The 21805-nt window shown below is 47.5% G+C and overlaps 1 protein-coding gene across 1 annotated transcript in view; it reads left to right on the top strand.

Annotated features, from left to right (window-relative positions):
• LARS1 (leucyl-tRNA synthetase 1) overlaps nt 1-21805 on the top strand; it is a 162415-nt gene that overhangs the window by 69817 nt on the left and 70793 nt on the right. The window contains exons 16-22 of the mRNA XM_088443984.1: nt 13511-13596; nt 14145-14210; nt 14481-14563; nt 14713-14851; nt 14964-15176; nt 16112-16169; nt 16795-16858. Coding sequence (XP_088300110.1) covers nt 13511-13596; nt 14145-14210; nt 14481-14563; nt 14713-14851; nt 14964-15176; nt 16112-16169; nt 16795-16858 — 709 coding nt within the window. The remainder of the gene's footprint in view (nt 1-13510; nt 13597-14144; nt 14211-14480; nt 14564-14712; nt 14852-14963; nt 15177-16111; nt 16170-16794; nt 16859-21805) is intronic.

Below are 21805 nucleotides of genomic sequence, written 5' to 3'. Positions count from 1 at the left end.
TCTCACCGCCGCACCACCGAGCCCCAGTGCCGGTGGCCACAGCTTAGGCGACTGGGTCAGTGACCTTGGACTGGCTCAGCATCTGCATATCACGGGAAACCTCAGCCGGACACAGCGTTGAGCAGGTAAGGCAGCTCTCTGCTTGCAGGGAGCCACGCATATCGAGACTGTCACCGCCACTGTGGGAAATCACTGGTGGTGCTTGCAGTGGGGGCCCATGTTGTCTTCACCCCCACTAGACCACCAGGACAGTTTATAAGTAACAGGACACTACTTTGGTGTTGACTTGTGCCTTGAAGCCCATACCAGAAGGGGGAGGCGGTTTCTCCCTGTTAGCTCTTCCCTCACCCCTGGGCGCATTCCCCCCACTGCAGGCATTCCGCCCTAGGATTCACTCCTCCTCTCTTTCTCCCTCTGAGCAGCCATTTTAAGCATAGCCTGCTATAGCACCTCTTCAGAGAGGAACCCCGGCTCCTGGCCTCCCTGTATACCTCACTCCCCCGGTCAGGTTATAAATTTAGCTCCTTCCTCCCCTGTTGGGGTTTGGTTTGTTGAGAATTAATAGCTCATTAATTTCTGCATTGTGTGTTTCTACTTCAGGGTCCATAGGGGGTCCACAGGGTTGACCTTGGGGTATAGGTTGGGAACCAAATACGGGCACCACGCAGTTAAAGCTTTTAGCTCCCAGGATGCACTGGGTCCACTCTCCCTATAACCCCACCCCCAAGTCAGAGGCACCTCAGTTTAAGTTGGTGCCCGGCTGGAGTCGGGTCACCGTTAGCGCAGGGGGAGCTGATTAGCAGCCCCTAAGCTTATTTTATTTTTTTAGGGACAAAGTTTTTTCCAATGGACTTTGGACTCTTCAGAGCGGCAGCGTCGGACTGTCCATAGGACGTCTAAGCTGCCGCTCCATCACCCCGCTGGTGCTGAGACGCCAGTACAGATCTGGGGATCTCAGTGGGACCCCAGAGTCTGTACTAGCCGGACTCTGTGGGCGCCCAGGACTGCTGCCGGATCCACGGGGAGCAGGTAAGGTCACCGCAAGCGGTGATCCGCGCATTTCAAATGCAGTCCTGTGCCTCCGGTCTCAGGGGACAGACCAGAGGCGCCGGCGGGCCCCCCATACCCCGTGTGTCCACTAGACCACCAGGGACTTAACGATCGGCGCAGGGAGCCGGTGTCCCGGGGGTTAATAGCCGGCCAGGGGAGCGAGCCTTCCCTGTTACAGCGGCTCCTCAGCTCAGCGCGCCTTTCAGTATTATATTCTGGCGTCGCTGAGCTGCTTCCTCCGCGGGCCACGCTTCTTCTGAGGTCTCCAGGCGGCCATCTTCTATGTGCAGCAGCAGAGCTCCGGAGATGGCAGTGAGTTCAGTCCCCCTGCGTACCTTACCATCAGGTCAGTGTACACAGCGCTGTAGCCTTCACAGACACTGAATCTGGGTAAGTTGAATGCAGTGACATAGTGCAGTATATTATATGACATGTTTATGTATATATGTATATATCTGCATTGTATGTGACTTATGCTAGTGCTGACTGTACTTTATTCTCTCACCTGTCAGTGTATATCTATCCCTTTTCTTTATCTGCCCTAAGACAGCTGTACTTAGGGTGGTTCTGAGACCTCACATTTATATACTTGTTAATATTTGTGAGGTTTGTCACATACTGTTGCTTGCTGCACGTTGCCATATTTTAGTTGGAACTGTGTGTTGCATACGCTGATAATGGGTCCCTGCAGCTAATTTTGGCATCAGTCAGGAGCAGTATAGCGCTGCTTGATATTTCCGCCAAGAGGGTTGGTCAGATATGTCTGACCAGGAGATAGAGCGTTATACTGCACCCATTTTTACTATCCTGCAAGTCATGTGCTGCAGGTGTTAGTGCTGAGGATTTAACTCATAAAGGGTTCTGTATGTGGCGTCATCTGGTGCCGGCCCCTTTCACGACCCCCTTGGGCGGTTTGTTTTCTCGGGATCCTCTCAATTGCGGATCACCGGGCGGGCCCCATTGTTGTACCTCACGTGGGGTTACTTCACCATACTGCCCTTTTCATTTATTTATTATTAACCGTTTCTTATATAGCGCAGCATATTCCGTTGTGCTTTACAATTGTCAACATTTATAGAACAAAACTGGGTAATAACAGACAGATATATAGGTAGGAAGGCCCTGCTCGCAAGCTTACAATCTTTTCATCTCGGGGTATCTCGCAGTTTCTTGCACTCTTCCCCTGTGACACAGACTACCGCTCCCTGCAGGGGTTTTTCGCAGTATATGAATTCCCCCTGGTGCCACAATAGTCTGTCATTCCCCTTGCAGGGATTACCACAACAGCCACCCTGGGTGGATGTCGTTTTCTACGAAACGCAAATTGGCATGGTTGACGCCCTGTGGTTACTTCCCAGTTGCCTCTGCCGTGAACGGGATACTGTTTTGGGCTCTTTCCCTCTTACACGGGGGGAAGCCTATTTCAGGTATTATTATCCCTGCTTTAGGGCTGGTAGCAAGTCCATTCTGGTTAGAGTGAATGTTGACCTGCACCTGTATCATACACCCTCAGTCTCACATGCCTTCGGGTTCCCTGTTGCTGACTAGCGGGTGGATCGCATGGCGGGACTCTGGCTGTTGCCAGATACGAGATATTACAACAGCTTTTGGCCTCCTGTCCCAAAGTCCCTGAGGGTCATCACGAGCCCCTCCCGGGATGGATGGCCGTGTTACTCGTCTGATTACAGACGTTACTACGCCTCCCATTCCTGCGTGGTCGGATTCTTCGGATCCGTAGGTGGTAACTCTGCCTGAAATCAGTATACTCGCTTTCAGGGGTTGTTACCCATCCTACCATGGCTATAGCATGGTTGGTTAATACTATTGCATACTGGGCTGATGCATTTGTAACGTTTTTTCCCCTCCAACACGTCTGGGGTTCAAAGGTATTCGGTCGCTCACCTACTATATGCAGTTGTCATAGGTGGAAATGCCTATATTGGATACCAGTCTCCTAACTTTCAGAGTTCCGGCTGCGAATGTATCCTCCGTAATACCCTATGGCTGCGCTCTGGGAATGCAGAGGTGCAGATACCATCTATAGGGTAGATCTTGTTTGGTCCTGACCTTGACAAGATTGTAGTAACATTGCAAGTTTACCGCCTTCAGCTATGCCCACTACAAGGCCTCAGACTAAGTCTGTTAAGTCTTTTTGTCCTCTGGGTCAGCCTAAAGGTCTGTTTCGTAGACTGTCGGCCTCTACAAGGGCCGACATATCCAGTACCGAGCAGGCCTGGACTACCAGCCGCTCCTGCTTCTGAACCTACGGATATATCTTCAGCCTGACGGGACAGGCCTACAACTGGGAGATACCGATTTTCTCAGTTCGCCCGGTACTAGTCTCAAGTTGCGGCGGCTACGTGGGTAGGAGGGTACGCCCTGTCTTTGCTCAGGCGGCCTCTTTACATGTGATGGTACGCGGGCCCTTATTCAGACCCGAACAGGGCCTTACAAATCCAGAAAGCTATACAGTTATTGCGGTAAGCAGAGCTAATTAGGCCATCCCCACTATCTCAGCGAGGGACTGGTTGTTCTGCTTTCTTTCTGGTGCGGTGGCTGAATGGTCCTCTTTGGCCTATTCTCTGTCTCAATTCCCTGAACCAATTCCTAAAGCTACCTGGGCTCAGGAGGAAATCCCTATGCTCCATCATACAATGTTTGGAACCTGGGGACTTTATGGTATCACTGGATATACAGGACACGTGCCTTCGGATACTTACAGAGACCTTTCATCAGCATGGGCTGAGGTTTGCTGTATCACAGCAACACTTACAAATTTTCGGCTCTGCCTGTTGGGACTGTCCTCAGCCCCACAGGGGTTTACCAGCGTTTTGGATTTTCTGACAGTTCTCCTGTTCAGTATATCCCAATGCTCCTGTACCTGGACGGCCTCCTGCTCTTAGCGGGATCACCGGGCTACTTTACAGCCAGGTCAGGATGACCGTGGCTTCTTCAGGGTGCAGACGTTTAATCAACGGGGAAAAAGTTCTCCCTGCATCCCTCTCTGGGTATTCTTTATCTAGGAGCCCTGCTGGATTCTCAGAATCTGAGAATTCTTCTGGCGTAAGACGGAATCTCCACTCTTCCATTAGGAGTACGTGGTTGTCTACGCAGTCGATATATATGTCTTTACACTCTGGGATGCATGGTCAAATATTCAGTGTCTGCCTTTGGAAGGGTGGAATGGGCTCAGTTCCATTCCAGGCCTTTCCATAATTGGCTCATCTCCAGATGAAACAAGTTTTTTCTGTCGGATCACTGTGGCCATAGCCACCTGTCCGGGTGGCTATGGCCATCTCGTCCAGGGTATTCTTTGCTATGGACAGTGTCTGGTTCGCAAGTTGGACGTCTGTCGATTCCACCCTGTCAATTAACTTACTCTGGCATAACTCTTGTTTCCCGGTGAGCCTGAAAAGGTTCAGTCCGACAGGGTCAGGACAGTGGCTTCCTTTTTAGTAACTCTGTTCGTTGGGTGGCAATGACAGGTATGTCACACATTCGGACATAGTCCGATGGTATCCTCCCGACCATCTCGGCAGCATTCATTTCAGGAGCTCTCCATTGGGAAGCGGGAGTCCTCAGCCGTCACGACTTGCATCCCGGGAACTAATCTCTTCCCCAAGAGAGGTTTCATCTCCTGGTGAGCAGGGGGGGCCCCCCTGAGGTGACCCTCATGGCCTTTTGACTTTATCACACTATGGTGTTACAGTCCAGCTCTGGGGATTCTGAAGCAACCCTCAGTGACTCTTTGCCGGTGAAGTGGTCCTTCCACTTTGTGTACCTGTGTTCTCCGGTCTCCCTTCTTCCTCGAGGTCTTTGGAAGTGTTTCATTCGAGACGGAGATGCTTTCCTGCTGGTGGCTCCTGATTGCCCCAGATGTCAGGGGTACTTGGATTTTCGGAGACTCTCCATCAATACTAAATTCCTGATGCTTCACGGCCCGGACCTGTTGTCTCAAGGTCCTTGGTTTGGCCTTGGACCTGGGTCGTTTGTCTTTAACTGCGTCCCTACAGTGGTCTTACGGCTTCCCTGGCTTTGTCATCATTGGAATGATTAGAGCACATAGATCAGCTTTTGCTGGGACCTACCACAAACTGTGGCAGCCATAATTCTTATGGTATTGTACCTGTCGATACGATCCTCCGGTGTCCAGGATTTCCAGATATTCTGGCATTCCTTACGGCTGGCTTGGGTTTCACCCTCGGCCTGGCCTTCCTGACAGTGCAGATCTCTACACTGTCAGTATGGTTAAGATATGGAATTGCTCCACTATGGTATCCAGTTCATCCTTTGGAGTGTGTTCTGGATTATGCCTCCATTTGTCCTCCCTAGGGACTCCTTGGGAGTTAGTAGTGGTTCTTCGTTCCCTCCGGGGACAGTCAATGGAACCGCTGGTTGTGATAGCCATTACATGGTGTATTGCTTAGGCTCTTTCTTTCTCTCAGGGTGTTTATATCAACCAGGAGAGTGTCTGAATTGGGAGCGTTCTCATGTAGCTCCCTCTTCTGGAGGGCATCATGTCAGGGTGTGAGTTGCTCTCGCCCTGTGTTTCTTCTTAGTGGTTTTTAGGTTCCATATTATTCTGGAACTTATGGTACGGCCATTCAGTCCCCAGACTTCTCATCTGGTGTGGCCTCATTGACTGTGGTCTGGCCTCTTTGGATTTATGTGATCCGTTCAAGTTCCTTACGGAAATCGGACTCCTTATTGGTGGTCTGAGATTTCTGTTTTTCACAGGAAAGGATGGCCGGCCTATAACCAAATGTTGGCTGGATGGCCTTGTATGTCTTCCTCAGGGGCCTACCATGGGTAGGCCTTTCTGTTGTTGATGCTTGTTTTTTCTCGGGCCATGTAACACTCGTGGTCAGCTCGCTTTGGCGCCTCGGCTGTTTTGCCTTACTAGGTGGCCACGTGGTCTTCTGTCCACACCTTTTTAAGGTTCTAGGCATTGGTTTCCTTTGCCTCTCAGGATGTTTCCTTTTTGGTGACGGATTCTCCTCTCAGCACAGGAGCGTCCCCACCCTTGGTTGAACTGCTTTGGGACATCCCCAAGGTCAACCCTGTGGACCCCTTATGGACCCTGAAGTAGAAAACAAGAGATATGGTAAGAACTTACCTTTGTTATCTCTGTTTCTACGAAGTCCATAGGGTCCACAGGGCGCCCGCCCTGACGCACCTGGTTTCATATGGGCTGTGTGGCTGGTCACCGGTTTTCCGTCTCCCATTTCTGTGAGTATGGTTATTGAGTGTTCCAGTTTTCTCTCTTTTTTTTCTCTCCTCCTCCGGTCTTTGGCTACTTACAAACTGAGGTGCCTCTGGCTTGGGGGTGGGGTTATAGGGAGAGTGGACCCAGTGCATCCTGGGAGCTAAAAGCTTTAACTGCGTGGTGCCCGGATTTGGTTCCGAACCTATACCCCAAGGTCAACCCTGTGGACCCTATGGACTTCGTAAAAACAGAGATAACAAAGGTAAGTTCTTACCATATCTCTTGTTTTCTGTGTGTCTGTAGTAAGTGTTTTATTTGCTTCTGTGTGTACCCTTTTACTGTTTTTCTAATGGTACTGTTTATACTTATATAATATATTGTGGCGCTTTAACATCCTTTGCATCACCCTTGACTAGCAAGCCACTGTTTAGCAGCTTTGGTGTGTGGGGACATCCTTAGATTCTTCTAACATGTCTTCCAAGGACTAGAGCACCCAGGGAAGGGGGAGCTCCTGTTGTGTGTAACTGTAGAACCTGCCTTGAAGTGTTAAACCTCCTCAGGTTCAAGACTACAATGGTTTTTGTGCCCGGTGTGTCACAGCTAAGCAACGAGATGTCCTGTTGGCAAGAAATTCCAATCAAGGACCGGCATGGGCTTCCACACTTTAACAAGTATTGTTGCAGTTCGCCAATTAGATTGCCACCCCGAGGCCTACTGGTCTACCTGCTGACGCAAGCCAGGCCGCGGATATTGTTCCTACTCAGACTGGTTCGCAGCCTGCGTCTGTGGAACCGCTGTGGATGCAATCCTTCACTTAATCTGTGCAGGGTCTGGCAGGTGTGTCGACATCTCTCCAACAGATGCTAAACAAGGACCTGGGGGACCATCCAAGCGCAAGCCTGCTAGACTGGACAGCTCTACACCCCTCTCAACTGGTGACTCGGAGGTTTTCTCAGATCACAAGGAAAATGTCTCCGTTACTTCGGATGTCGGGGCCTCCTCTATTCTTGAGGACTCCCTGCCACAAGTGGATGTTGAGGTCCTGATCAAGGCAGTTTAATCTGCACTTTCAATCAAGGACTGTGATCACATAGCTAAGTCAGATATCCCTGTATTTAAGTGTCAGAAAAAGGTGATTGCGGAATTTCTTTTTTCTGCACAACTTGAAGATCTCCTAGAGGAAGCTTGGGCTCACCCTAACAAGAGCTTTCAGGTCTCTAAGCGCATTGCTGCCTATTATCCATTACCTGCTGCTGATAGAACTAAATGGGAGTCCACCTTCTTTGGTAGATGCCCACATCGCCCGGCTTGTCAAATCCACCACCCTTCCTATCCTTAACACATCCTCTCGTAAAGATCTGACAGATAGAAAGTTAGACTCTTTCCTTAAAGCAATTTTCTGTAATGCAGGAACTATCGCACGCCCAGCCCTAGCATCTGCTTGGGTGGCTAAGGCCATCGGACGCTTGCCAGATTCCCTGGACGAAGTTCTCCATTCTGGTGCTTACAGATCGGGGTTGTCTATGGTAGACCACATCCGGGAAGCAGGTTACTACCTAGGCGAGGCGGCCATTGACACAGGCATTGTAATCTTTAGGTGTCAGCTTCTGCTATAGCAGCCAAGAGAGCCCTTTGACTTCATACCTGGCAAGCTGACACAGATTCTAAGAGGGCCTTGGAGGCTCTCCCTTTTCGAGGGCTATTCTTTTAGGTCCAGAATTAGACAAGATTGTAGCGACAGTATCTGCATCCAAAATGGCTTTCCTTACCTACATCGTGAATTGCTCATTTTCGCTCCTTCTGTCAGCAAGGTAATGCCAAGGGTCAGTTTTTCTCCAGGTTCCATTGTTCTTCATCTAAGGTCTCCAAGTCCAGTGGAAAACAGGCCTGGTCCACCACCTCCTGCCAAGCCAACCCGACAAACCTGCCGCATGAAGGGACAGGCCCCCACCTGGGGAATGCCAGAGTGGGAGACCAACTTCTCCTTTTCTCCAACACATGGATGGCGACCACAACAGTCGCATGGGTAAGAGGAGTGATTTCTTAGGGCTACGCCCTGACCTTTCCGTAATGTTTTCCAGACAAATTTTTTTCTACAGTCCTTCCAATAGATCCAGGAAAAACAGAGGCACTTCGGGAGTCCATACGGTCCTTTCTGGCCTCCAAAGTCATTGTCCCCGTTCCACCGTGTCAGAGGGGCATGGGATTCTATGCCAACCTCTTCCTAGTTAAAAAGTTGGACAGTTCCTTTCGGCCCATACTCAACCAGAAGTCACTCAACAGGTACCCACGTTCCTCATGGAGTCTCTGCACTTCATCATTCTGGCTTTGGAACAAGGGGACTTCATGGACTCCCTAGATATCCAGGATGCCTATTTACATGGTCCTATCAGGATCAGTCACCAGCGCTTCCTCAGGTTTGCAGTTCGGGAGGAACACTTCCACCTTCAGGCTTTTGCCATTTGGACTTTCCACATCACCTCATGTTTTCACAAAAGTCATGGCATCACAACTCCGGCACAAAGGAGTCAAATTTTTGCCTCATCTAGATGACCTCCTCCTCCTGGCCCAGTCACCGGATGTGCTACAGTAACATATTCGTCTCACTGTAGATCTACTACAGTCTCAAGAGTGAATTTCCCGTCGCGGGAAATGGCCCTACTGGATTCCAGGGCCAGGCAAGTATTTCTTCCCTTGGACAAACTTCGGTCCTTACAGGACAAGATTCGCGCATTGTTGGATCGTGATCCTCTGTTGTATGCAGGTCCTGAGCTCTCTTGTCTCCACCTTCGACATGGTGGAGTATGCCCAGTTGCATTCCCTTCCATCATAATTGGAGATTCCGGCCAGGTGGAACAAGTCCCATCTGCATCTGAAGTTGCAGAAATTCATTCTCTCTCTCCAGAAGTCCGTCACTCCCTCTTATGGTGGCTTCACCAGTCCCACATAGACAAGGGCTGCCCCTTTTGCATTCAGGACTGGGTCCTGCTCACCACCGACGCAAGTCTTCGGGGGTGGGGAACTGTGATGAGTCATCGGATTTTCCAGGGTTGTTTGGAAGATGCAGGAAAGCCAGCTAACCATCAATATCCTAGAGCTCCGAGCAGCGTACAGGACTCTATGCCTGGCTCAGCCCTTCCTCTTGCAACAACTGGTCAAGGTGTAGTCTGACAATGCGACAGCTGTCGCCTACATAAACCATCAGGGCGGCACTCGCAGTTACGGTGCCATGAGTCGCATTCCTCAGTGGGCAGATTGTCCTCTTCCAGCTCTGTCAGCAGTCTACATCCCTGGGGTCTAAAATTGGGAAGTGGACTTTCTAAGTCGCCAGGACGTTCACAAGGGCGAGTGATCTTTCCACCCGGAAGTCTTTCAGATCCCGGTTCTTCGCTGAGCGTGAACCAGGGATTCTGGAGCTGTGCTGGTGGATGTCCTGGAAGTGCGGTACACCTGTCAAACTGTAACGCAGGTGTCCTAAGGCAAGCTCAACGAGACGGAAACCTCCTGTGGAGCAGAAGGCGAATCATGTACATTTCCTTCCAATCTCAATGATCCTGTGGGTCCTCCACAAATTGAAACTGGAAGAAGGCACAGTGATCCTAGTGGCTACAGATTGGCCATGCAGGGCTTGGTACGTGGATCTTCTAGGTCTCTCCATTGATGTCCCGCTACGTCTTCCTCTACGGCTGGATCTTCTGTTTCAAGGTGCATGCTTTTGACAGGGTGGCTTTTGAGACATCTGGGCCTGATTCAGACCCGGTCGCAAAAGCTGTGTGCGCTCGCAACCGGGTCGATGGTAGGCCAGTGCGCATGCGCACAACGGTGCCGACTCTGTCGCGCGCATGCGCGAGACCCGGATAACGACGGGCACTCCGTCGCTCCGGGTCTCGTACCAAAGGGGGCGTGCTGTCGATGTTGGGTGACAGCACGCCCCCTTTGGTGGGTGAGCCGGGGGCGTGGCTGCCCAGATGGAGGCGTTCCCATGAGAACGCCTACCGACTGGGGCCGGCCCCACTGACATCACAAGTGATGTCAGTGGGAGAGCTTTCGGCTCTGTTAGAGCAGAAAGCTCTCTGGGGCTTGCGGCCGCGAGACCCTACCACAAGGGTCTCGTCGCAAGCCCGATGGTCGCGATGGTCTTGACAAACGCGACCATCATCATGGCCGCTCGCTATAGCTGTGGGTGGTCACCTACAGCTATGCGAGCGGCCAGGAGGGAGCTATTACTGACATATGTCTGTTATTTTAATTGTGAAGCTCTAACATGCTTATTGTGTGCATTTACTGCTTTTAGAATATGTATTTTTAGTATTGTATTGTTAATAAACGGGACATTTATTCCTCACTAATTGTCTTGTCTTATAAGCTCCACCTGTATTACTTTTTTGGGTACCTTCTTGCAGTCAGGTCTGGATTTGAGCCTCAGTCTTTCCTTGCTAAAAGTACAGGTTTCAGCCCTTTCTGTCCTATTCTAGAGGCAGAATGCGCTGTTACCTGAAGTGCAGACCTTATTACAGGGTGTCCTCCATGTGCAACCTCGATTTGTCCTCTGGTGGCTCCATGGAACTTATCTTTAATTCTTCAGGCCCTGCAGTTGGCCCCCTTTGAGCCTTTTGGATACTGTAGACATTTGCTGGCTTAAGTGGAAGACAGTCTTCCTCGTACCATCGCTTTGGCCCGTAGTGTGTCTGACTTGAATGAATTATCCTATCGCTCACCTTATCTTATCCTTCACTCAAACTGGGCTGTCCTTCTAATGTGGTTGGGTTATGTTCCTAAGGTGGTATCCCGGTTTCACATCGACCAGGAGATTGTGGTCCTTTCCTTCCAGGTACTGGATTCTTCCCCAGAGCAGGCCTTATTGGATGTCGTGAGGGCCCTCCGGATTTATGTTGACAGGGCATGTGATTTCTGTAAATTAAAGTCTCTATTCGTCTTGTATGACTTCAACAAATGGAGCAGGCCTGCTTCTAAGCAGACTTTGGCCAGAGGGCTCCGTTCATTTGTCTGCCGTGCCTATTCAGCGGCATATCTTCCTGCCCACCCAGGACAAGGGGCTTCTGCAGAGGAGCTGTGTAAAGCAGCCACGTGGTCTTCTGCCCATGCATTCATAAAGTTCTTTGACACCACCTCCTCTGGCGCGGCCTTTAAGCAAAGGGCTTTCAGCACAGCTCAGAAGCGTCCGTGTCCCATTGTCTAAGCCTGTGTACCTTATGGATGGCCAGAGAAAAAGGAGATATATGTTCTTACCTGTTAAATCCTTTTCTGAGGCTTAGACGCTGGTTTAGTAGGCTGAGCTGGAGTCTGGGCACCAAATAGTTAAGTTTCTCTTCCCAGCAGCCCAGGCTCCCTATACCCCGACCCCAAACCAAAAGACCAGTTAAGTTAACAAGCCCAAGGCAAGGAGCGATAGGAAGGAGAAGGAAGACCGGCACACAAACACAACACACAGTGGAGGTGAAGAGGAACTGGTTCCAGTGCAAAAACAACCCTACAAGTGAGGAGCATCAGTGTGGGTGCCCTGTATCCCCTATGGATTAATAGAAAAGGATTTAAGAGGTAAGAACCTAAATCTCCATTTTTTTTTTTTTTTTTTTAATGTCCCTGATTTCTGTTGTGTGCCTGACCTCTTTCCAAGGACAACCTCTAGATAAGAGACATCCACCTCACCTTCCTTTTGGAAGGACAAGTCAGAGACTGACTCTTCCTGCATCTGGGGAACCTCCGGCAACTTCTGATTCCATTATCTAGAACGGGTATCGATAGTCATAATCAACTGTTGCATTAGACTGTGTACTGTCCATGCTATGGCCTGAGACCCAGTCGCATCATCAATTGCCGCTAGTCAGAGACCCCAGGGAATCAATGGTGCTTCCCGTGGGTCCCATTACACCCCTGCTTGGCACCCAATTGCTGCTAGAGCTCCATAAAGCTTGGACAACAGGCTTCATTGTGGCTGCCTCTGCCATCACTCATAGGTAAGTGCGGCCACTGGACTTCTGCCTCCATGGACTGGGCACAAAGCAATTTGGAGCAGGCAAAATTTTTACCATGGTCCCTTCTCCATAAATCACCCTTTACTTACTCCCATTCCCGGACATAGAGAAATTTGGGAACAAGATAGAATAGGACAGCTGTAGTTGCAGAACCCAGGAGGATGAGAGAGGATAGAGCGAGAGAAAAGCCCACATTAAAACCAAAACCCCAAATATACATCATCCTCTCGTTTGCAAGGAAGTGGTTGAGGGGAAATAGCGGCTGCTGGCTGCTCTCTGAAAATTGACACTGTACCTGTTCTGGAGGACTTGCCCATTTGGAAGCCACACCAGGGAGGGAGTTCCAAAGAAACGGGCATAACATGGCATAACACAGCCGTCTGTAGGATGAATCCCCATATCCATCTCAATGTCTGGTGCAAGTCTTCCTCGACAGGTAGCCTTAACCTGACCCTATATCACCAGTTGCCTAGCACTTACCTCCTCTGTGCAAGGGATGAACAGCAGCTGCTAGGAGCTAGCTCTATTTACCTCCAAGATGTGCCTCTAGTGTGTGGTATGGCACTGATCTGGACCCGATTACAGGAGGTGCGGGGGCCTGGCACTGACTGCCAGAGGCAATCCCATGGCAGGAGCAGGCTTCTAAGTGCCGATCACAAACTTCAGCAGCCTGCCACAAGCATCCCCTGCTGTGGCTGAAGTTGTACAAAGAATAAAAAATGCACTGTACGATATATGCCATGATGTTTCCAGTGTCCCCCCAATGGCTGCCTGAGAAAAATAATTATGCATAGAGAAAAAGGCTTTGCAAATGGCTTTAATTATGTACATTTATAGAAAATTACGTCATCTGCTGAGTGGGTTTGCTTTAACTGTTTTTGTATAACAATTTACCGTAGAAAACCACCTTTTTTCTTGAGAGACAGAGTTTTGTTTTTCTTCTACCTAGATGTAATTTTGAATGAATTCTGTCTTCCTGATTATTTTATTTTTAATGGATAACTTTACAACCTGCAAATAAATGGTGTTTTTTTGTAAAATACCACTTATCCTACGTGTAATTATTTTGCTAATACTCTATCTTACTCTTAACTTTACTGCAGGGTCTCCATCTTTGGGGTTTGGATGTAGGCCTTCTTTCTATGATTGGCCAACAGCGATTGTCTGTGTGCTTCACTGTTGTGTCATTTATTCATAAATAATAAAATAGGGTGCATGTGATAGCACGGGGCAGTCATCCTTCCGTCTCCTCTTGCAGGGTGAGGCTATAATTTATATGGAGCCGGAGAAGCAGGTTATTTCCCGTTCAGCTGATGAGTGTGTGGTAGCGCTGTGTGACCAGTGGTGAGTAGATCGTGAGATTTTCCTGTATGGTTTGTGATTATCCAACTGTTGTGTTTCGCACTTAGTTATTAACCAGTTAATATATAATGAATAAACTGCACATAGTGCATCATGATAATGAATGGGTGCTTCATGTTGCAGGTCATAGCTGCTGCTAAATGATGTAGTAAAATACCCCAAGTACAGAAAGATGATTTCCATTGATGATTTGATTTATTATTTTGTTTTCTTACAACTTCATAAAGCAGAAATGGCGCATACTGTATATCTGTAATTACACATTTTCAAATGAGATGTAAACATTCATGACATTTCTCCCTAATATCCGAACTTATAAACTGAATATATTGTCTCTTTACATTTTAGCAGTATTAATAACAGCATGCTGATCCATCTCTACATGATGTTATAGCAATCTTTTGTGCATTTTGGTGAATTAATTACTAAAAGATAAAGCTGATCAGACAAATTAGTGATTTAAACTAAGATGTCCCGTTTTACAATCCTTCCTATTAAGCCCTCAACCAACCCCTCCATATTTTGTTTAGGTACCTGGATTATGGAGAAGAGAACTGGAAGAAACAGACTACAGAATGCTTAAAGAACCTGGAGACGTAAGCTGATTTTTATAAGGGTTACTTTATACCTCTTTCTTTATTTGGCTGAACCAGTATTCATGATAATGGCAGCCTAGCCTTTCACTAGAGACTGGGGACTGTACCGTGTCAAGTGGCAGTTAATGCCTCATGCCTCTGTGTTGTCACCAGCTCCTACTAAATGTATTGGTTAAACCCATAAAATGGCTCATTCCACTACATGTAGGCAGCCGGTATAAATTTAAGTGCCTAGTGTGTTAACATAATTTGTATTTTCATGCTTTAAAGGTTCTGTGAAGAGACCAGAAGAAACTTTGAAGCCACCATGGGCTGGCTGCAAGAACATGCCTGCTCTAGAACATACGGCTTGGGTATTTGTAATTTCTTGATCTGTATAATAATGTAGCCTAATAGTTGCAGACATTATATTGTCAGCGTTGTGCTAGGTAATCTGGTATCTTGTAGTCAAGTGTTGTCCAACAAGGTTTGTTTTTGCTTTCTCCTCTTTTAATTATTTTAGGTTCTCGCTTACCTTGGGATGAGCATTGGCTTATTGAGTCTCTTTCTGACTCCACAATATACATGGCCTACTACACTGTTTGTCATCTTCTGCAAGGGAATGATCTTTGGGGTCGGGCAGACTCTCCTGTACATATCAGGTAAAGTTGATTTGACTTTCTCTTGCCCTGTTGTGGGTAGCCAATTAGAACCCTCACTCAAGAGTTACTAGTTTGTTGCATTGTTGTTAATTACTCACATTTTTTCCCTCAGGCCAGAACATATGACCAAGGAGGTGTGGGATTACATATTTTTCAAGAAAGCTCCACTACCTAAAACCACCATCCCTAAAGAAAAACTGGACAAGTTAAAGAATGAGTTTGAATTCTGGTATCCAGTAGATCTGAGAGTGTCTGGAAAAGATCTTGTCCCAAATCACTTGTCCTATTATCTATACAATCATGTGGCTATGTGGCCTGAAGATAGGTGAGTGTGATAAAAGTTAAGTAACTATCTCTTGAATCCATGCTGGGGGACACTGGTAATGACGTTGTGTTGAGGGGCTGGCTCAGGAGTTCAGGCACTAAAAAGTTAAGTGTTAGGCTCTGAAATCTGCAGTTTACCTAATTAATTAGACACGCACATCAAGGGAGAAAGGAGAGAGGGCACTGCTCACAAGAGCTTACAATCTAGAGGGGTGGACATGGAGTGGGGCATTGCAGAGTCTAGAGAGCTAGGAAGAGGTGTGCTAGACTTCTTTTAAGAGATTCGTTTTGTGGGCACTTTTGAAGGTAGGTCGGCTTGGTGAATGTCTGATGGAGCCTGGTAGCTCGTTCCAGTGGATAATGCTGAATACACACTAGACGATATGTTGTCCGATCTGGCGGATAGGAGCGACATATCTGGCACATTGTCTAGTGTGTACCCGCCATGTCGCTGACTATATCGTTAGCGAGGGTCATGTTGCCGAGAGCAGCATGATCCCTTCCGGGATCGGCAAGTGTGTATGCACTTGCCGATGCTGACTCCCGTCGTTGACTAGGTTGGGCACACTAGACACTAGTGTGTACCCAGCTTAAGAGGTGCACAAGAGAAGTTGGATGGAGGAGGCAGCAATCATTGGAAGAGCAAAGAGGATGGGCAGTGGGAATGAGACAGGAGATGTATGTTTTGGGGGCTTTAAAGGTGAGCGAGAGCTTGATTTTAATTCTGAGTTGGACAAGGAGTCAGAGCTATTGCCTGGCAGAAATGGATATCAGAGGTGGAGGGACGCAAGAGGAAAAGTGGAATTAAGGATAACTGAAGGGGGGCAAAGTGGATTATAGGTAGGCCATTGAGAGTAGATTTTGCAGAGAGGTAGTCATTGGTGACTTCTATGTTAACATTAATGTTAACACTCTTATTTATTTATTTTAATTTAGTGGCAAATGGCCAGCAGCTGTGAGGGCAAATGGACACCTTCTGCTGAACTCAGAAAAGGTACAGTATCAATTTTTATTAATTTGTATTGCTGTGTAAAGCTGTTTGCTTTTTTACAGATGTGTTCACATACACCTTACTACTTTGCTCGTTAAACAGCCCTTCTAGTCGTGCCATGCCTTGGAATGACTGTATCGCCAAGCTTCTTTTTGTGAGACTTATTACCTTCAAATGTATCTTATTTGCAGAGCAATTCGAATAGGACGCACAAGCAGCTTATGCTGATTAAGATGATATGTGGCATGCCTATATTCTGTGTGCAACTGCGGGTGTATCTGCATGCACAATGCTACGGTCACAGCGTTTCGCGTTCACATGCAGTCGCACACAGAATATAGGCATGCCGCATATTTTAATTAGTAGAAGCTGCTTGTGCGTTCTATTTGCATCGCTTTGCAAATAAGACTCATTTGAAGGTAAACAGTTGCTCGAACAGACACTCATCGCTACCAAGTCAAATGCCTCTCAAACGTTATGTTTATCCTGACTTGTAGCGCACAGAAGTAAGATGTATGTAGACACATCTGTACATGTCTAAATTTACTATTTTTGGAAAAATGTATGATCCTAAATAAATTTGACAGTTCTAGTAATCAAATTAGTCTTGATTGATATATTTTCTCAGATGTCCAAATCCACTGGGAACTTTCTCACATTGAGTCAGGCAGTTGACAAGTTCTCAGCAGACGGTTAGTACATTTTAATATCTTTGGTAATACGGTTTTTATTTTGCTGATATTACTGTGTTAGATACAATAAAGAGATTTGGGGTTCTTTTTTTCTGATCATTTAATTATTTTCGCTGAGAACAAATGGGTAACAGACTCTCAGTGAGTTAAGTAATAGTCCATAACTGTCCCTACTTAACATCCATCTAAAACTGGAGAGCTCAGTTGTCATGCAAAAACAAGAAACTCAAACACAAACGGAGCAAAACAAAAAGTATATTTGAAAAAGAACACTAAACAAAAATAGTAACATTAGGTGCAAATGGAAAACATCCTAGTGTTAGGATGGTATGTGTTTACTATTTGTTAGGATTTATCATTAATGTTAAAAAAAAAAAAATTGGTGAATGTAAACATACAGTGATAATGTCACTATGTATTTTGTTATGACTGGCAAATGGACACTTTGCAACCACTACCTTCCTGACAATGTTCATCTCTGCTGACAATCTTGAATGTGTGCATGGAGCAAGCTGGGACTTGGGGCAGTGGAAGGAGCTGCATTTTAATTTTATTCGCACTACCAGCACCAAATTTAGGGACTGCAAGTGGATGGTCCAAACAGCTGGGTTTTGGGCAGGATGAGGGAAGAATGGTCATTTATTAACAGTTTCTTATATAGCGCAGCATATTCCGTTGTGCTTCACAATTCTAAACATTAATAGAATAAAACTGGGTAATAACAGACAGATATATAGGTAGGAAGGCCCTGGTCGCAAGCTTATAATCTATAGGGAAATAGGCATTGATACACAAGGATAGGTGCTATATATTGCATTTTGGTCCAGCCAGAATGCACAGTTTCTTGGTTGGCTGCATGATCCAGTCACACAGGAATGTCGACCAAATGTCATGAGGATGTGAGAGAAAGATGATGTGTTAGATTGTGTGTGGACTGTAAAAGGGGATGTAATTAGATATGGAAGCTATGAAGGTTATGTGGGAGGTTCTGTAATCTGATAAGCTTGCCTGAAGAGGTGAGTTTTCAGGGAACGCTTGAAGGATTGGAGACTAGAGGAAAGTCTTATTGTGCGAGGTAGGTCATTCCATAGAGTGGGTGCAGCGCGGAGAAAGTCCTGTAACCGTGAATGGGAGCAAGTAATGCATGGGAATGAGAGACGCAGATCTTGTGCTGAGCGGAGAGGTCGGGTTGGGAGATATTTTGAGATGAGTGAAGAGATGTATGTTGGTGTGGTTTGGTTAATAGCCTTATGTGTAAGTGAAAGTATTTTGTATTGAATACAGTAGAAAGCAGGCAACCAATGGAGGGACTGACAGAGCGGGGCAGCAGAAGAACATTTCGCATGGAAGATAAGCCTTGCAGCTGCATTAATAATGGCTTGTAATGGTGATAGCCTGTTTTTGGGAAGACCAGTAAGGAGGCTATTGCAATAGTCAATGCGGGAAATAATAAGTGCATGGATTAGAGTTTTTGCAGTGTCTTGTGTCATCTTGTTTATGTTGTTTTTGCAGTGTCTTCTTGTTTATGTTGCAGCCTTAGATAACCTATGAAATGTATTGGTACTCAGGATCAGTTTCCAGGTAGAATGGAGGAAATGAGGATAGCACAGCCAAATCGGACACCCTGGTGGTTGAGCATATTGCCAGGAGGAAAACAGTCTGAGGCAACCTTTTACACAGAATGTTTTTCTTCTGAGAACATCTGTTAAGTAGACAAATGGATCCATAGTAAGAGATTTAGGGATTTATTTACAAAGTGGTGGCTTCTGTAAGCCGGTTGAAGGTGAAAATTGAAAAAGGTACTTGCAGTGAAGGTCACCGCTTCGAAAATTTAGCCCTTAAGGACCAAAATGAATTTGCATCATGGAAGCAGGAAGGTAAAAGTTTGACCTCGGATGGAGGCCGACCACATCCTGCAGATGACCCACTATACAGCAACCTGCAGCCACCATGGAGAAAGACTGGGAAGGGATACCCATGCACCACTAAATGTGGGTTTCCGACACAGGCTTTATAACTCACAGCATCATCTATTTTTGTGTGTTTAACTTGCAGTACATTATTTTTTATGTGAATACTGCTTGCACGTCAACGCAGATGACTTAAATTCATCTAATGGAACACATTGTAAATGCAATGAGATTCGGGTAGCACCATTTGCACGTGTCTTTGGCTAGAATAAGAGAGTCCTCTTTTGTCATACACATTTAAATGCAGGATGAGCACATTTATGCAATTTATGTACATTTCTTCTTCCTCCACTACGTTGCACAGGGATGACACTTGGTATAGCCTGGAGAGGAGAGTCTGGGCACCAAATAGTTAGTGAAATTACCCACAAGCGCAGGCTCCTCTCCTCTATACCCCGCTCACAGCCAGAGGCCATCATTTTGAGTTTGACAGCAGGAGCTGGTCACCGTTTTCAGGGGGGCTGTGTTAGATGGTTCCACCTGCATTTTATGTATTTAATTTTACTCAAACTTTAGTTTTTTACTAAGAGTGGCCAGTGTAAGGCATCCTATAGGACGCTCCACTGCCGCTCCACCACCCCAGCGCCGGTGGCCGCAGCACTGGTGACTAGGTCAGAGACTTCCGGCGCAGCCTCCAGAACATCCGGAGTCACAAGCCGCAGCCGGCGCTCACAAGGGACATCGGTAAGACTGCTCCCTGCATGCAGGGAGCTGTGGGTTTGCGGCTCTTTCCGCTGGTGCAAGTGACCGGCGGTGCTGGTAGTGGGGGCTCCCGGGGTCCCGCGCTTCCCACTAGACCACCAGGGATTGTTTCTACTTCAGGGTCCATAGGGGCTCCACAGGGTTGACCTTGGGGTATAGGTTGGGAACCAAATCCGGGCACCACGCAGTTAAAGCTTTTAGCTCCCAGGATGCACTGGGTCCACTCTCCCTATAGCCCTGCCCCCTAGCCAGAGGCACCTCAGTTTAAGTTGGTGCCCGGCCGGAGTCGGGTCACCATTAGCGCAGGGGGGGCTGATTAGCAGCCCCTAAGCTTGTTTTATTTTATGAGTTCTTAGGTTTTTATATTACTTTTGGACTCTTCTAAGCGGCAGCGTTGGACTGTTGCGTGCAGCACGTTGCTATATGTTAGGTGGAACTGTGTGTTGCATACGCTGATAATGGGTCCCTGCAGCTAATCTTAGCATCAGTCAGGACCGGTATGGCGCTGCTTAATATTTCTTCCAAGATTGTTCGTAAGATATGTCTGACCAGGAGCGCGATACTGCACCCATTTTTTTGCTATCCTGCAAGTCATGGACTGCAGGTATTAGTGAGGAGGATTTGACTCAGAAATGGTTATGTATACGGCGCCATCTGGTGCCGGGCCCCTTACACGACCTCCTTGGGCGGTTTGTTTCTCGGGATCCTCTCCATTGCGAATCGCCGGGCGGGCCCCATTGCCGCAACTCACTTGGGGTTACTTCACCATACTGCCCTTTTCAACTCAGGGTATCTCGCAGTTTCTTGCACTTTACCCCTGTGTCACAGACTATCGCTCCCGGCCTGGGTTTTTCACAGTACATGAATTACCTCCAGTACCACAACGGTCTGTCTTTCCCCTTGCAGGGATTACCACAACAACCACCCTGGTGGATGTCATTTTCATTTTTCTACGAAATACAAAATGGAGTGATATACGCCCTGTGATTACTTCCCAGTTGGCTCTGCCGTGAACTGGATGATGTATTGGGCTCTTTCTCTCTCACATGGGGGGAGCCAATTTCAAGTATTATTATTATCTCTGCTTTGGGGCTGTAAGCCAGGTCCATTCTTGTTATAGAGAATGTCGATCCTGCACCTGTATTATACATTCCCCATTTCTGTCCTGCGGGTGGATCTCATGGCTGGAGTCTGGCTGTCGCCAGATACAAGGAGTCACAAAGGCCTCCTGTTTCCCATTCCCTGAGGGTCATCACAAGTAATAGAAATCACCTCCTGGGGTGGATTTGTATGTTAATCATCTGATTACAGGCATTAATACGCCTCCCATTCCGGCCTGGACGGATTTTACAGATCCGTAGGTGGTAACTTTGCCTGAAATCAATATACTCGCTTTCAGGGCTGTTGCCCGTCCTACCATGGCCATCGCATGGTTGGTTACTACTATTGCATACTGGGCTGATGCATTTGTAACGTTTTTCCCCTCCAACACGTCTGGGGTTCAAATGTCTTTTGCCGCTCACATAAAATATGCAGTTGTCATATGTGGGAATCCCTACATTGGATGCCAGTTTCCTAACCACCTGGGTTTCGGCTGCGACTGTATCTGCCGCGATAACTATGGCTGCGCTCTGGGAAAGCAGAGGTGCAGATACCATCTATGGGGCTCTTGTTTGGTCCTGACCTTGACAAGATTGTTGCATCATTGGCAGTATCACTAATGGGGAGATACTGTCTTTAGCTGCTCCCACTACAATCGGACTAAATCTATTAAGTCTTTTGGTCCTCAGGGTCAGCCTTAAGGCCTGTTTTTTCCTAGGCTGTCGGCCTCCACGAGCAGACCTGGACTTCCAGACGACCCTGCTTCTAAGCCTAAGGATAGACCTTCAGCCTGGCAGGACAGGTCTACATCTGGGTGATTCCAGAGTGAGATACCGACTTTCTCAGTTCACCCAGTGCTGGTGTCAAGTCACCACGGATGCTTGGTTACGGCTTCTCATTTCTCAGGTGGCCTCCTCACAGGTGTTGTTACACGGGCCCTTCTTCAGAACCGATCAGGGCCTTACAAATCCAGTAAGCTATACAGTCTTTGCGGGGCTATTTAGGCCAGCCTCATTATCTCAGCGAGGGACTGGTTGTTCTACTTTCTTTCTGGGGCAGTGGCCGACTGGTCCTCATTGGCCTATCCTCTGTCTCAAGTCCCTGAATCAAATTCTAAGGGTACCTGGACTCAGGAGGAGTCCACCATGCTCCATCATCCAATATTTGGAACCTG

Source organism: Taudactylus pleione, unplaced genomic scaffold (assembly GCF_031769625.1).
Source record: "Taudactylus pleione unplaced genomic scaffold, aTauple2 ptg000342l, whole genome shotgun sequence".
Classification (NCBI taxonomy): domain Eukaryota; kingdom Metazoa; phylum Chordata; class Amphibia; order Anura; family Myobatrachidae; genus Taudactylus; species Taudactylus pleione.
Note: the sequence above shows the minus strand (reverse complement) of the source record. Positions and strands in the feature narration are given on the sequence as shown.